Source organism: Zootoca vivipara, chromosome 12 (genome assembly GCF_963506605.1).
Source record: "Zootoca vivipara chromosome 12, rZooViv1.1, whole genome shotgun sequence".
NCBI classification, from domain to species: Eukaryota; Metazoa; Chordata; class Lepidosauria; order Squamata; family Lacertidae; genus Zootoca; species Zootoca vivipara.
Genome location: NC_083287.1, coordinates 45,559,022 through 45,573,878, shown reverse-complemented (window position 1 = coordinate 45,573,878; position 14,857 = coordinate 45,559,022). Strand labels below are relative to the sequence as shown.

The following is a 14,857-nucleotide window of genomic DNA, read 5'->3' as shown; positions in this document are numbered from 1 at the left end:
CATATACAAATCTCCAATTAAGGCTCATTTGGAACAATAACTACCCCCAGAGTTTAATGGTGTTATTTGCACTGAAGACCTTTCAGTGCAGATATCCACATGCTCTAATAGCCACTCTGTCCATAGCCGGGTTTAACAACCCAAAAGCAAAGTGACTTTTCCCACAGTCGTGTCCTCTCCATCACTTTTGTCAACAGAGCCCCCTAGGTCCCGGACATACACAAGAGTTTATGCCAACTACACTAGAGTCATTTGTCATTGACTTGCCTGAAAGTCAAGAAATGCTGTGGATTTGCAGTGCCAACCACACTCGGGGAGGGAAGGAGGGAGAACAGAGAAAGAGAAGAAGAGCAACTCCACTGAATACAAACCAGTAAGAAGATTTGTAGTACCTCATCTTCAGAAGACTTGGGATTACAGATGAAAAACACAGGTGGACACTACACAGACTACAAGTTATCCCTATATAGGAGGAGAAGATGAAGGAGAAGGAGAGCCCCACATACTGTGTAGATTGTTCATCGAATTATGTGTGTTTGTGTGTGTGTGTGTGTGTGTGTGTGTGTGTGTGTGTGTGTTATGTTCATGTGACTCGGGTTTTTCATAAATTCTGTTCAGGAGCTCTTGGGCCTTCCTAGGATCCTTTTCCATCAGAAAGTGAGCAACACACTGAAGAAAACCATAAGATTTTCAAAGGCTTGTGTGCCTTTGTGCAACACACAGAACATACCAGCAAACAAACTAATGAATCAGCTGAATTAACAGATTTCAAAGCAACTGAATAGTCCGTGTCCTCAGTTTAACTCACTCACATGTAGTGGGGCCTAAGACATTTTCTATTATTCTAAAGTAACCGGGGGGGGGGGGGGGACAGGACAGGACAGGCGGACGGGTGGACCTGTGGGTCTCAAGATATTGTTGGACTGGAGACTCCCTAACCACTGGCCATGCTGGCTGGGTCTGATGGGAGTTGGAAGTCTAGCCACATCTGGAGGGCCATGGGCTCCCTACCCCTCTCCTAAAAGGAACTGGTTTCCTGGCAAAACCAACAAACAGGTAAAATTCATCAATTGTAAAAACACTGTGGAACAGACTCCTACTATGCCAAGAAATTCAACAGGAAATGTATTAAGGCAAAACGGGTAGCGTAGGAAAGGAGGTAAGGACAAAGCAGAGGCCCGGGGGAAAGAAGGTGATCTTGTAGGGGCATCTGGAGAACTACGAAAAGATGAGGAAGCAAGTGGATATAAAGAGGGAAGCAAAAAGCCTAAGTCAAGAAAACTACAGGAGCCAAAGACTAAATTACTGTGTTTCAAGTAGCATTTGCACTTGCCATACACACCAGAAAGAGCATGGGAGTGTCTTCACCTGATTATCTGATTTGTTTCCCTGGATTTTACACCCTCCACCCTACCCTAATCTCTTGTTCAAGGACGCTCCTATCTGTACATACGCTGTTATCTGTGCACGCACAGTGGCAGCTGGAACTGTACTAGCCTCAGCTTAACCATGGCTTGTGTTTTCAAATTAGATGGCAACTGATTTGAGGGGGGAAACGTATCAAAAACTATCATTTCTCAAGAAATTACAGGGTACATATGGATTGCAGCTAACATTATGTGCACTCAAGATTAAAATACCAGCAGTAGAAACTGGAGCTGGAGTAAACGGCAATGTGTACACAGCCCGAGATAAAGAAAGATGTGGCAAAGGCATTGGGAAACAGGGAAGAAAAGCTGAAATTGGCTTTTGCCAGCTATGTGAGCTACAGCTCATACACCTGCCCACATTCTCCACCTCGGGTGTTTGTGCATAGGGAAGGCATCTCATTAGTATGCAGACACCGTTGTTGGAAGAGAAGTTCCATACAAGTGGCATGAAACATGTTACCGTATGTATGCCAGAGGAACATAGTGCTTGTTGAAACTCTTGCGCTCCTGTAGCATTCTTGCTTTAGTGGTTCATCAGTGCAAGCTATCTGAGGCACATTACATAGCATTAAAGCAGAGTTGTTTCTGAAAGCCTTGCTTCGTTCTTGCCTATTTTCCTGCTACCCAACACAACAAAACCACTACATTGTGCAAACCTTTCCTGCAAGCACAATTAATCCTTAAATGCACAAGAGAAGAATTAAACAGGGTTCACATTGGTCAAGCCCACGTGAGATTTTCGATGCATTTCACTCACTTCAAGTCATGCTGTCTATCTACCTATCTACCTGCCAGCCTAATGTCTTCTGTCACTACACTGTTGCATCAGTCCGCCATCCACGCAGAGCTTGCCTGCCATATTTATTTTATTTGCAATTCTATATTTTATGTGCAACCTCCAAAATGTGCAAGGCTCCATTTGCTGAAGGAATGCTACAGAGAGATCCAATAACTGAAAAGAACTAAAGAGAAGTTGAGTCTTTGGGTATGAAAAGCCTCCAATCAAAGTCGGAATTTTTTTTGCAATTGACTAACGACCGGACCTTTTTCCTGGGATGAAGTGCAATTTTCACCAGCTCCTGCTGTATATAAACAAGTTCAATGGTTCAATAACCAGTCACACAGTCACGTAACCAGCTCAATGGTTCAATAACCAGTCACACAATCACATAACCAGCTCAATGGTTCAATAACCAGTCACACAGATTACTACAACTAAAAACTTCAATTTGTTGTCAAAACCAGAGTTGTGTTTTCCTATATCAAAATACACAATTACCTCAAGTTCCCTTTTTCATTATTTTTTGTGACAGAGCGATATCCGTTTCCAAAGCAGTCTTGGCAAGGTTTAAGTCAACTGTCTAAAGCCCTCCTGTTACCTTTTGCAAAATTTCAACAGACCAGGCTAGAATAAGACACAGAATGATTCTGGCACTTTTTTGTTCAGCTGCCTTTTCAGTTTCCCACAAACAAGAACCCATGAAAATCTTGGGGGGCCAGTTCTCAAATACAGAACAGAGGACATGCATATTATATTGGAGGGGGGTGGGGGAAGGAAGAGAAGAGACGAAAGTCTGGAAGGTGCTGTTTCACCTGTCATTTTGCAGCAGTGCCTAGAGAAACATCCTTGTAGAAATTCTCCTTCTGTGTACAGTAATACTATAAGGCCCTGATCCCAAAGCTATGAGGAATCTAGCAACTGTAAACATGCATGTGAAAAGACCAGCATGAGTCAGAAGAGTCCACCTGTACCTTAAAAAACACCTGAGCCCATTGGAGGACTCTTCCCACCCCAGCAAAAGCAAGTTATTCTGACCCAGTTAAGTTTCAGCAAGCCTACTCCAACTCTGTCCATGTGTTCATAGTAAATTCCCTACAGGGGCACATAATCATCAGGTTGCCTCTCACCCCACACATCAACACACAGGAAACTAGAGCTTCACAATGAAACACTCGTTTTATTTTATTTTTAGCACCGTAGGCCTCATAATTCAGCATTAGTCAGTATAAATTGCAACATGAGAAGTGCAAGGAAAGAACCTGGATATTAAAATAGTGCGGATATAATACAATATGAATCAATGGATGTGTTCACACATTAAAATTAAGCCAAAAATCCTGGCCTAGCACAGTTGACAATGAACTAGGAAAGTCTTGGTGCACATTGTCCCATAATTCGTGCTTTGATTCTCCCTTGGTGTAAGCAGAATTAACAAAACAGGAAGCAATGACTTCCTGCTATGCTTGAATCCAGGATCATTTTTCGTTGCTCCTTAACAATTTGCAGTTGGTAAGCCAAAAACGAACCATGGCTTAGGGCTGGCTAATAACTGCAGCTTATTAGAGAACAACAGACCATAGGTTTGGAAGTAATGGGAAATTAAGGCTTCCAGGTCTGCTTATCCTGCTTATGTCAGGAGTGAAGTGGGAACAGTTGAATAGCATGCTCCATTTGCTATGTGACAGTCCTTCAAATTTCTGAATGGGGCTTTCATTCTTAGCAGTCAGTCTCTTCTCCAGGCTAAACATACCCAACTCCATTAACCTTTCCTCATAGGACTTGGTCTCCAGAACCCTTGCCATTGAGACACCTTTTATTTTTTCAATAACTTCTGCCAAGAACAGGGTCAGTTCTCTGGGTAAGGTCAGACCAAAGCAGAATACAATAAGACCAATGGTTCTTGCCATCCAGATGCTATATTTATGTGGAGGCAACCTAGAGAATTGCATTAGCCTTCTTAGCCTCTGTATCACACTCCTGACTCATGTTTAGCTCAAAGTCAACTAAAATGCCTTGATCTCTCTTTTTTTTGGCACATACTGCTGTCAAGCCGTGCATCCCACATCCTGCATTTGTGCATCTGATTCTCCCTACCTAAGTTATTCAACTTATTTGGTTCTTTTTGATCCAGTTCTCCATCCTGTCAAGATCATCTTCTAATGTATTAGCTACGTCACTCACTTTGGTGCCACCTGTAAATTTGATGAACACCCCCTCCACTCCTTCATCCAAATTACTCATTCAAAAATACATATTAAGTAAGACCAGGCTCACAAGAGAACAATGCACTTTTCCGTTTTCCACTTCTCTGAAGTGTGACGAAAAGCCACTGATGAGCACTTTTTTGGAATGGTCCATCAACCAATTACAAATCCACCTATCAGTAGCATCAGCCGGTCGACATTTTTACCAGCCTGCCGACAATAATATTGTGGGAGACCTTGTTGAATGTTTTACTGAAATGCTACACCCACAGCATTCCTCTACCAGGCTAATAACTAGAGATAAGGTTAGCCTGGCAAGCTTTGTTCTTAAGAGACCCATGCAGGTTCTCTGTAATTAGATTGGTCCCCCCCCCTAAATTTATTTAGATTGACTGCTTTTTGATTTGTCATTGAATCTTTTTGGACATTGGCCTCAACAGTCAGCAGTTGCCTGGCCCCCGCTTTTTCAGATGGGGACAACATTTAGCCATGTCTAGTCTTGCAGTAATTAACCTGTTCTCTGAGAAGTATAAAAAACTAATATGGACAGTACCTTGGCGATCATATCCACAGGTTTCTTTAGTGTTCATGAATATAATTCTCCCAGCCCTGAAGACTTGAATTTATTTAGAACAGCTAGGTGCTCATTCAACCTCTTTACCTATCTTGGGCTGTAATGCCTTCCCCTGCTCTGGAATGTTTGAGCACAGTTTCCCCGGAGAGGAGACTGAGGCAAAGAAAGAGTTAAGCAGTTTTCTCCACCACCTAAGAGTTTTGATGTTACGCTCTACAGCCACAGATGCCTAATCCAATACCTCCTAAGAATGAATATACTTGAAAATGTTTTTTGCCCAAAAGCATCAGTTGCACCACTTGCTCAAAGCCAATCATGAGATCAGAGTCCATCAACCTACAACCATGAAACAATGAACAAACACTTAGACCTGTCACCACTATTTTAATGCCATTTGAGTTAACTCTGTCCAAAGTCCCCAGCCCTATGAAGTGCCACTAGCAGGATTCCAATGATTGCTTGGGTGCTGTCCAAGACCCCAACAATCTTAATTTTTCATATGAAACCCAAGTGGAGCTTGTAACTATTGCTTAGACATCTCTTGATTTAGAAGAAAAATAATCAGGCTCCATAGTATGAGCAGAGGCTGAAAGATTCTCAGCCCAAGTGTAAACTTAGCTCCATTTGAAATAGCATAGAACTTTGCAGCCATTAGTTTAAGATCATCCATCTCCAACAGGATTTCAACTAATTTAGCCTTCGTGCAGAGGATTCTTAGCCTGTTTTCATGATTCTATGTGCAGCTGGAGCCTTTATTTCTGTGCATAGAAACCACCTTATTATTTTGGAAATTCCGTCCTGGTGTGGAATGCTGGGCACTGCGAAAGAAGACTCCCTGCAATCGAAATCCCAAAAATCGACAGTAAGGAAATACTTTAAAATAAGCCAACCAGCCGGTCAAAAAGTAGTGAGCAAACTGCGAAGCTCTCTAGAACTCTCTAGCAGCCTGACTTCTAAGCAAAATTGGGAGTTTGGTATAGGAAATCTAGCAATTTCCTAGTTATGATGGATTTTGTATTTCCAAAAATGGGGGAATCAGTCATTGTAGATTTCTTCATACCAGCATCCCTAGAAAGCCTTAATCTAGTAAGTCTGCTTCATCTTCCTAAACTGCATCTTGTCACAGAGATTTTATGGCTTTAACACCAACCTAGCTCCTGCTGCTCACTGCCCACACATAATAGCCAGCCTGGTGAAGCGTACTGGACTACTTGAAAGCTTGCTTGCTATATGGACGTTTTGGTATCATAAGCCTATGGCTCTACTATAGACTTTTTCTTTTGGGTCAACACAGCTACCTTTGCTATCTGTGTGTCTCCAAGGAAGTCTTCAATGCTCACTCTTCTCTTGTTATCTGTTGCACACAACAGCCTGCAGCCACTTCCAACACAAAATCAAAAATGTAAAATCTAGAAGACACCCAGCAGAGCTAAGAAAGAATAACTGGAGCATGTTTAGGAGGGTGACCTTTCATTTAAAAAAATAAGTTACATAAGGATTCCATTTTATCCCAAAACGCATGACCTACTCAGACGGGCATGTCATTTGGCAATTTCTTCTGACAGCAATTGTAACAAAGACAACAACAAGAAAACGTTTCTCTTACCTTTCTGGTAAGTGGCACTTCAATAGGTACAGGGACAACTTCTGCAAGCAGGCAGCCATAAAATGCTACCATAAAAGCAGCAGGGTCATTATTGGGAAATACTAGTGCTACCTGCAAAAGAGGAGGAAGGAGAATTAAGCACAGGCTCCCAACACATTTTTCAACCTTTAGATAATGCACAAGAAACATTTCATGTGTATGACATACAACTTCACTTTGGTGTTTTAGTTTTTGAGAGGAAGCCTCTCTAGAGTGATCAATATCAGAAACACAAAGAGAGAAGGGTAGAGGAGGTGAGATTTCATAAAGTCAAACCATTTCTTCTAACAAGAACATTTCTTTGATATCTTTGGCTTAGGTGCATAAGCTATACTTTAAAGGTGTAAACTGCTCTGATGGTACACTTTGAAACAGTTTCATTCAAGGTCAATAATATAACTCAAGATAGAAGATACACACACCACCTTATTTCAACAGACCCTCCTCCAAAAATAATGAAAGGGGGAAAGCATCTACTTTTAAACCCACCATGGTTTCAACTAATACCTGCATTATGCTTTCATTCTGATCATTTGCCAAAGGTCAAATCGATAAACTCTCTGCCTGCCTACAATGACTTGTAGAGAATGCTATTTCTTTGTTGAAAATCACATTTCTAATCAAGCTCATGCAAAAGGAATGCACACTTCCCCCAAAGCATTTACCCAATTACAATTTACATTCACATTTTTGCTCTCTCTCTCCTTTCTGGGTGTCTCCACTGGGGACCAGGGATAGTGAAGAGATGCTCTCAAAATGGTAGCATGGTATTTAAGGCGTTGACTTCAGACAGAGCCTTGACAAAGTCTGAGCTCCTCCACACATGCTGCCCTTTCTCTTACTGCCCAAGGCTCAGGTGCATACATTGGACTAACACAAGTTTGCATGTTGAAGCTGTCCACCTCCTCATCTTCGCCAAGCACAAAAAGCCGCATTTCAGAAAAAGGAGTCTGCATGGCCTGACTTGGCGCAATTATCATTGCCTTTAAAAAGGCAGGTGAGGGAGCAAGAGATCATGCAAAGTGGGCGATGGTGCCTAGGCGTGGAAAATTTTGTTTTGGAAATTCCGTAAAATGAAAGCAAGATTTATATCAGCAGGGGGACTTTGGATACCTTTTTATGTTTTGGTATATGTATGTTATAACCTGCCCTTAGTCCCCAGGATATAATGAAGTTTTTTTATTATTTAAAAAATCCAGTTTCACTGTAACACTCGGTAATCCTCATCAAAGGAAATGCACAGAGTGGGGGGAAAGCCTAGCTGTGCTGTCATCTTCATGGCTTCCCTTGCCTTACTCTCTCTGGGAGCTGCTTCAGCCCACTACTGCTATGGCTTAGAGACTTAAACACTGTCATAAATCAAGACGAAAGATTCCGTCTTGGCTAAATGCCAAAGCAGAGAGTGATTTAAATTCAACATCTGCCCACAGTTCCCTTTAGTTTAATTCTTTGTGATTACTTATGAACACAAAAATGAGGAAATAATTTATTTTCTGTAGGGCTCGAACCAACATTCCCCCCCCAGCCCACTTGTCAAGTACAAGGGCAGCATTCTGAAGTTAAGTAGCTTAAAGGGTAGAAGAAGAGGGGAAAAAATCCTCATACCTATGCCATAACTGGGGATAAAGTTGCAAGAGACTACAGGGGGAAGGGCAAAAACCAATGGGATTAAGGAGACTCCTCGGAGCTTAAAACCGTTCTTTTCACTATTTTGGGAGGGCTCTCTTTGCACAATGCCAGTCACTTGCCCAACTTCCATCAACGCAAGCTTAGCAGTACCACCAATGTTCCAGCTTTGTTGAATGGAGCCATTTAGAAAAATGCTCTCAAGCTGGGAGGCAGGGGCTCTTTGCGCACAGAAATTTAGCATGTTGCTTTTAGTCGCTTGCTTTGAATGTATGCGGGTGTTTTTGTTTTTGTTGTTTTTCCTACTTAGAAGGCAGCTTGCCCCAACCTACAGGAAACAGGGACTTTTTTAAAAAAAAAATAAGCACGTTCAGTAACAGAGAATTTTCTATACGGAGTAATGAGCGTTCTTGTGCAAATTTGGGCTGAAGAAACAGCTGTACAGAGACTTAAGGCTTCTTATGCACAGGAAGTGAGGCTTTGGAGATCCCAGGAGGACGTGCTTTCATATTCTGCCCTAGGCTTGATGTGATCAGGGCAGCTACCTGCAGAACTCCTTAAAAAACCCAGCAATTAGCACTACCATCATGAACTACAAGCTCCTCAAAGGCAACCAATGCAGAGAGTACCTCTCAGTACTATTTTCCCTACAGTATTTTTTTAACTTTGCATTTATTGCCATAAGTAGTTTTCCCCCATCAGTATGATACACATAGGATAAGAGAATTGTCTGCATCTGTGTGCGTGCGCACGTATAGGAGCAGCTTTGAATGTGTCTGATGACTGGTCCAATTTTGGCACTGACACGGGTGGGGGTGGGGGTGGCAGTTCATGCACAGAAGCCTTCAGGAATGTGGGTGGGCAGGAGGTGGAAGCTAAAACAGTGACAGACACCAGCAAAGGGATAGGAAGCAAGCAGCAGAGGTTGTGCCACGTGGGAAAATGGAAAGCAAATACTGTATTGGATGCTGAGGTCAGTCAAGGACAGGCAAATGAGCAGCGAATATAAATTGAGAGAAAATCAAGCTGGCAATGCAGGGACAGTGGAAACTCACTTGAAGGAAGTGAAATCTTACAAGCATTTAACAGAAGTGGACTTTAGACAGGGATATTTTGAGTTCAACTGTCTTCAAGTGAGCCTCTTGGTTTTTCAGGATCGTCTCACTGTTTTATTGGGCAAGGGGAGACTGGATATTTATTGTATGGGTATATCAGAGACTTTTGCTAAAAGGAAGTAAGCGCAGCATACGAGCCTAGCTGGCAACATTATACAAAAAGTGTGCTCACATCACAATATGCAAAATCGAGGCAAATGTGCAAAATGCCCCCCCCCCCCCCCGCAACTGTACGTGTTTTATTTAATAACGCAGACACGTTTGTTTGCTTTTGCATTGAAGCAGGGAAACGTAAGGAATCTAAAGATTATGTATAAAGAAAAGGATTTCCATGAAGGAGATCCTAAAGGGGGGGGGAGGGGAGAGAAATGGTCCTAAAGGAAATTTTAAAGAGGCATGTTGTATGCAGAGTATACACCTCCCCTCAGCATTAAGGACACATGGAAAACTGTCCCCATATTTATTTATTTTGAACTGAGGCAAGTGTGTGCCTCACACTCCTGAGAGAGGCTCTGGAACTCAGTAGCCAACATGGAGCCTCCTAGATGTTGTTGAGGTAAAGCTCCCACATTTCTTGATCACAGGCTATGCTGATGGGAGGTGGAATCCAGTAGCAACCAATGGATTCCACATTAGGTACCTTTTTCTCTGGACTGTGACCCACCCAGTCATTGTGGAGTTGAACAGAAATGAAGAGGACAGGCCTAAAAGTTATAAAACCTATCTCCTGGCACCCCCAACCCCAAAGTAGCTATGCTCTTATGCCAACTTTCCCTACTTTGAAGTAGGATTTTGTTTCTTTAACCAGTTTTGCTTAGTATCTTATTAATTATCTAGCAGCATTCCTTGGTTCAAGCCTGGCCTCTTCACAAGGCCCTCATTGTTTCGGGGTCTCCAATACACACAGCCCCATTACCAAAATTAATTTCATCCGCATGATAAACACTCTTCATATAGGGAAGCCTTTGTGTCACAGAGTAGCTTGTTTGAGAGAAGAGAGAGGGAGATTTTTTTCCAACCATAAATAGGCTTCTGAGGTAAATTTTCTGCAACTCGCCAACCATTAGTGAGCAATAGGACACAATCGTTTAAACGTGTGACACAGAACTAAAACATGGACACTTGACTGATCTGCTCCAAGGTTAGAAGATTCACTATGTACCCCAACTCAAATACATAGATTTTACTTCCATGTGTCTTTGATGTCAAACGTGACATACTATTGCAGCTTGGACTACTGCAATGCGCTCTACGTGGGGCTACCTTTGAAGGTGACCCGGAAACTGCAACTAATCCAGAATGCGGCAGCTAGACTGGTGACTGGGAGCAGCCGCTGAGACCACATAACACCGGTCCTAAGAGACCTACATTGGCTCCCAGTACATTTCCGAGCACAATTCAAAGTGTTGGTGCTGACCTTTAAAACCCTAAATGGCCTCGGTCCAGTATACCTGAAGGAGCGTCTCCACCCCCATCGTTTAGCCCGGACACTGAGATCCAGCACCGAGGGCCTTCTGGCGGTTCCCTCACTGCGAGAAGCAAAGCTACAGGGAACCAGGCAGAGGGCCTTCTCGGTAGTGGCACCCGCCCTGTGGAACGCCCTCCCATCGGAGGTCAGAGAGATAAACAACTACCTGACGTTTAGAAAACACATAAAGGCAGCCCTGTTTAGGGAAGTTTTTAATCTGTGATATTTTAATGTATTTTGTTATTTGTTGGAAGCTGCCCAGAGTGGCTGGGGAAACCCAGCCAGATGGGCGGGGAATAAATAAATAAATAAATAAATAAATAAATAAATAAATAAATAAATAAAATTAAGGCTTGTAATGAAAGCACAGGCACTTACCCTGTCTCCTGGCCGCACCATTGGTTCTTGCTTCGTGCCCAACTTATGTAGTATGTTGTATGCGACTTTCATACTACGGGTCCAAAGTTTGCCTATTCACAAAACAACTGTGTGTAAGTATTCCCATTAAGATGGGGCTTTGCAGTTTCATTCCAAAATGATTCAAAACACACCTTTATGCACACATTTGCCGAAAGCCTTTGTTGTTTTCCAAAGGGGAAATGTGCAACATACCACAAACACTGTGTACTTCCTGCTGTAATATCACAGAATGACCACTCCAATCCTCGAGCTACACTCGATAGTAAAGAGGACAGGTAAAGAACAAGTGTGTGCTGAGAAGATGGAAACTGGCAAACCATAACTTCACTACCATTTTTAATTGTAATTCAATTTAATTTTATAGCCAAGCGGAAACTTCCATTTATATTACGGGACCGAAAGTGGGAGAACTATGCAACTGCTGTCTTGTCAGCACAAGTGAGTCAGTTCTCCAGTTTCAGTGTGCCTGGCCCAGTTAATTATTTTGTTCTCAGCCGCTTTCCTACTGGCAAGCAATATCATGGCTACTTATGAAGGGCAAAATTAATGGGGATTTTTTCCTGAGCAAGCTGTTCTGAAAATTGGGTAAGAGCGTGGCTTGCCTAGAGGAAAATGTTCTTCTGTGGCTGTGCCAATACAAGTTCAAGAGGTAGCAACGTTTGGCCCAGATTCAATTGCGGCCATAACCGAGGCATTAGTCACCGTTAGCCTGGATCAATGTCATTAAGCCTACTGAGAACATTCATACAGGTTATTTCCACTTCCTACAAAATGCCAAAATCTTTCCCCCACCAAACTGTGATTGTTTCCAAGCGGTGCCTTTCACGATGAAGCCTACGGCTACAAGAAGGTTAACAATGGAATGCTTAAAAAATAAATAAATAAAACCAAGCATTTGCAAGCAGAATTTAGGGAAGAAGAAGAAGAAATGTTGAGTTCCTATTAACTTTACTGAATTAAATTGTATGTACAGCATGAGGAAACAGAAATGCACCACCTCAAGAGAGACAAAGCTCTTTACACGAAACAGTTTTGATACAAGTGCTTGCTTCAGAACAAGGTGGGCAGATAGTCGAGGACCTCCTCCGAGAAATATTAGGGAGCCGTGCCCTTGAGATGCTTGTTTTTCTAAACGTGTGTGCCCTACGTAGAGTACTCAAACAAAAGATATCCCATTTGAGCTGCCAACAACGTTCTTTTTTCAAAACGTCTAGACTGGCTCTAAGCAACTTTTAGTAATTTTAATTGGAATTTGTGGGCATCTAGAAACATTGAGAACTGCCGTATACCATGCCAGACTATTGAGTCCAGGCAGCTCAGTACTGTCCGCACTGGCTGGCAGCAGACTGCCAGGAATTCAGCCACGGAGCTTCAGCCCTTCCTCTACTTAAGCACTGCGGCCTAAGGAAGTTTCGCACTTTCTCTTAGCAGAGCCAAGCAAAGTGATAGCATGTTTGCAGATTACTAGCTCTTACTTAGATGCAATTCAGTGAGTTCTGAAAACCCAAGCTTGCTCTTGGCATCATTTACCTGAAGAGAGCAGGCCCCATCCCTAGTATGTATATAGGGGGAACATACTGCTTTTCATCTGATCCTAAGTAACCCAACTTTCAAACTGGTAAGTCTGCCAGACTTCTTAAAAAGCAGAGCTTGACTAAGGTGCATTTGCATCATTTGGCACAAAGCCTTCTGGCCAGATCATTTCCTCACTAGTGCCTTATCACAAATGTGTTAAGTGTAAAGGCTGCCCGAGTAGCGCTTGTGGGCAGACAGGTGTGCCAGCAGAAAACAAACTACAAAATTAGCTTCCGTATAATGTACAGTAGGATTGTCACCACCACACAGCACCAACTCAGCCACAGCACACCAGAATACTCTTACCAAACCTATGTACAGCAGTTCCACGTTTGCCAAAAGACAGCTGCAAATAATTGTCAATGGGTTTGTTTTTTTTCAGTATCACAACAAACACAACAGCTTATTGATATGGTCTGCATCATACGACTCTTGTGACGTGGGTTCCAATTCCACTAGCATTAAATGAGGAACGACCAGGTTGCCATGCCCAGAAGAGGACATGGCTTGGGCGAGGATTGGCCCCTGCTACCAAGGGCCATCAGGATGGGGCCGAGAGTAGCTCAACTCACACTGTATAAGCAAAATGTGTTGCGCTGAGGTCCGTAGCAGCCTCTGCAAAACTGAAACTGCACAGGCGGCTACGGAGTATGTATTTAAGACAGAAAATTGTACATTTGATTAAAGGCAGAAGGAATTACTTTAGGGATAGTGTGCACATTAGTCTCACTAATTATTTCTGTGCTGGTATACATATGCAAACATGTTGTGTGAAGAGTATGCAGTGCATATAACTCACTGCTTCTTGAACCCTTGCAATGGTTTGAAATTTGAATCTTTATATCAATAATTTCATTCACAACACTCAAGACTTTTGCACATCTTCAGTCATGGGAAGTCTTTGCGGGGTAACTTGCATTTCAATAAAATCCAGCGAAAGAAAACCAGCCAACCTTAGATATTAATAAGGACATCTCATCTCATACTCTTACCAAACCTATGTACAGCAGTTTGCATGTTTCTGTATTTTACTGTTTTGTTGGAAGCCGCCCAGAGTGGCTGGGGGAACCCGGCCAGATGGGCGGGGTATAAATAATAAATTATTATTATTATTATTATTATTATTATTATTATTATTATTATTATTATTATCTCTATAAGGAATCAGACTAATATCCTAGCCCTGTGCTTTAATGCCAATTGACACAGGCTCTCCAGAATCTCTCAAGGAGATTCTACCCCACCCCACTTCCCAATCATTGCAACTAGCAAACCTATTAAGTGGGGAGTTCTGGATTCAGCATAGGGCTTCACAAAGTCAAAGTATGCCCCCCTCCAATGAACTTTCCCATCAGCTCTACTCCCTCAGATAAATGTACAGTGGTACCTCTACTTACGAACGACTTGACTTACGAATGTTTCTACTTACGAATGGAGCTCTGTCCGCCATCTTGCATGCTGTTTAGATAGGATTTTTTTCTACTTATGAATTTTTAGATAGGGTTGCTTCGACTTATGAATTTCTTCTCCCAATGCATTCCTATGGGATTCGACTTACAATTTTCTTTGACTTACGAATGTGCGTTCGGAACGCATTAAATTCATAAGTAGAGGTACCACTGTATAAGTACATAGCCTCAACAACAACAACAACACAATAGATGTATTTTTTTTAAAAAAAAAGGATCCAAGGAAGTGTAAGATGCATATTTGGTAATGATCAAAGATGAAAACACAGAGTTCTATTTTCTTAACTTGGGGTATGGGGAGTGGCAAGGAAATTCAAAAGGTTGCTGACCGTAAGTGAGAATATATAGTGGTTTTCCATTGGTGTCCATAGTGGTTAGACAAGGAGCTTTCGGGGAAATGGTTCCCCATCGTTGCAATGCTGCTTCAAGAGATGGAGGCCAATTCGTAACCACGCCCAGCTGTTCTCCACGCATCGCCAACATCTGCGCTCCCTCTGGCTTTGGTTGGTTTGGGTCTGGCTGTTGAACTTACAGTTGTAAGAGAGCGTTA

At 42.4% G+C, this 14,857-nt stretch overlaps 1 protein-coding gene across 5 annotated transcripts in view; it reads right to left on the bottom strand.

The window, feature by feature from the left end:
• DIP2C (disco interacting protein 2 homolog C) overlaps nucleotides 1–14,857 on the bottom strand; it is a 324,193-nt gene that overhangs the window by 79,926 nt on the left and 229,410 nt on the right. For all 5 annotated transcript variants that reach the window (XM_035128998.2, XM_035128997.2, XM_035129000.2 and 2 more), the window contains 3 exons: nucleotides 14,637–14,834; nucleotides 11,222–11,313; nucleotides 6,596–6,706 (listed from right to left, as the gene is read on the bottom strand). In XM_035128998.2, coding sequence (XP_034984889.1) covers nucleotides 6,596–6,706; nucleotides 11,222–11,313; nucleotides 14,637–14,834 — 401 coding nt within the window. The remainder of the gene's footprint in view (nucleotides 1–6,595; nucleotides 6,707–11,221; nucleotides 11,314–14,636; nucleotides 14,835–14,857) is intronic.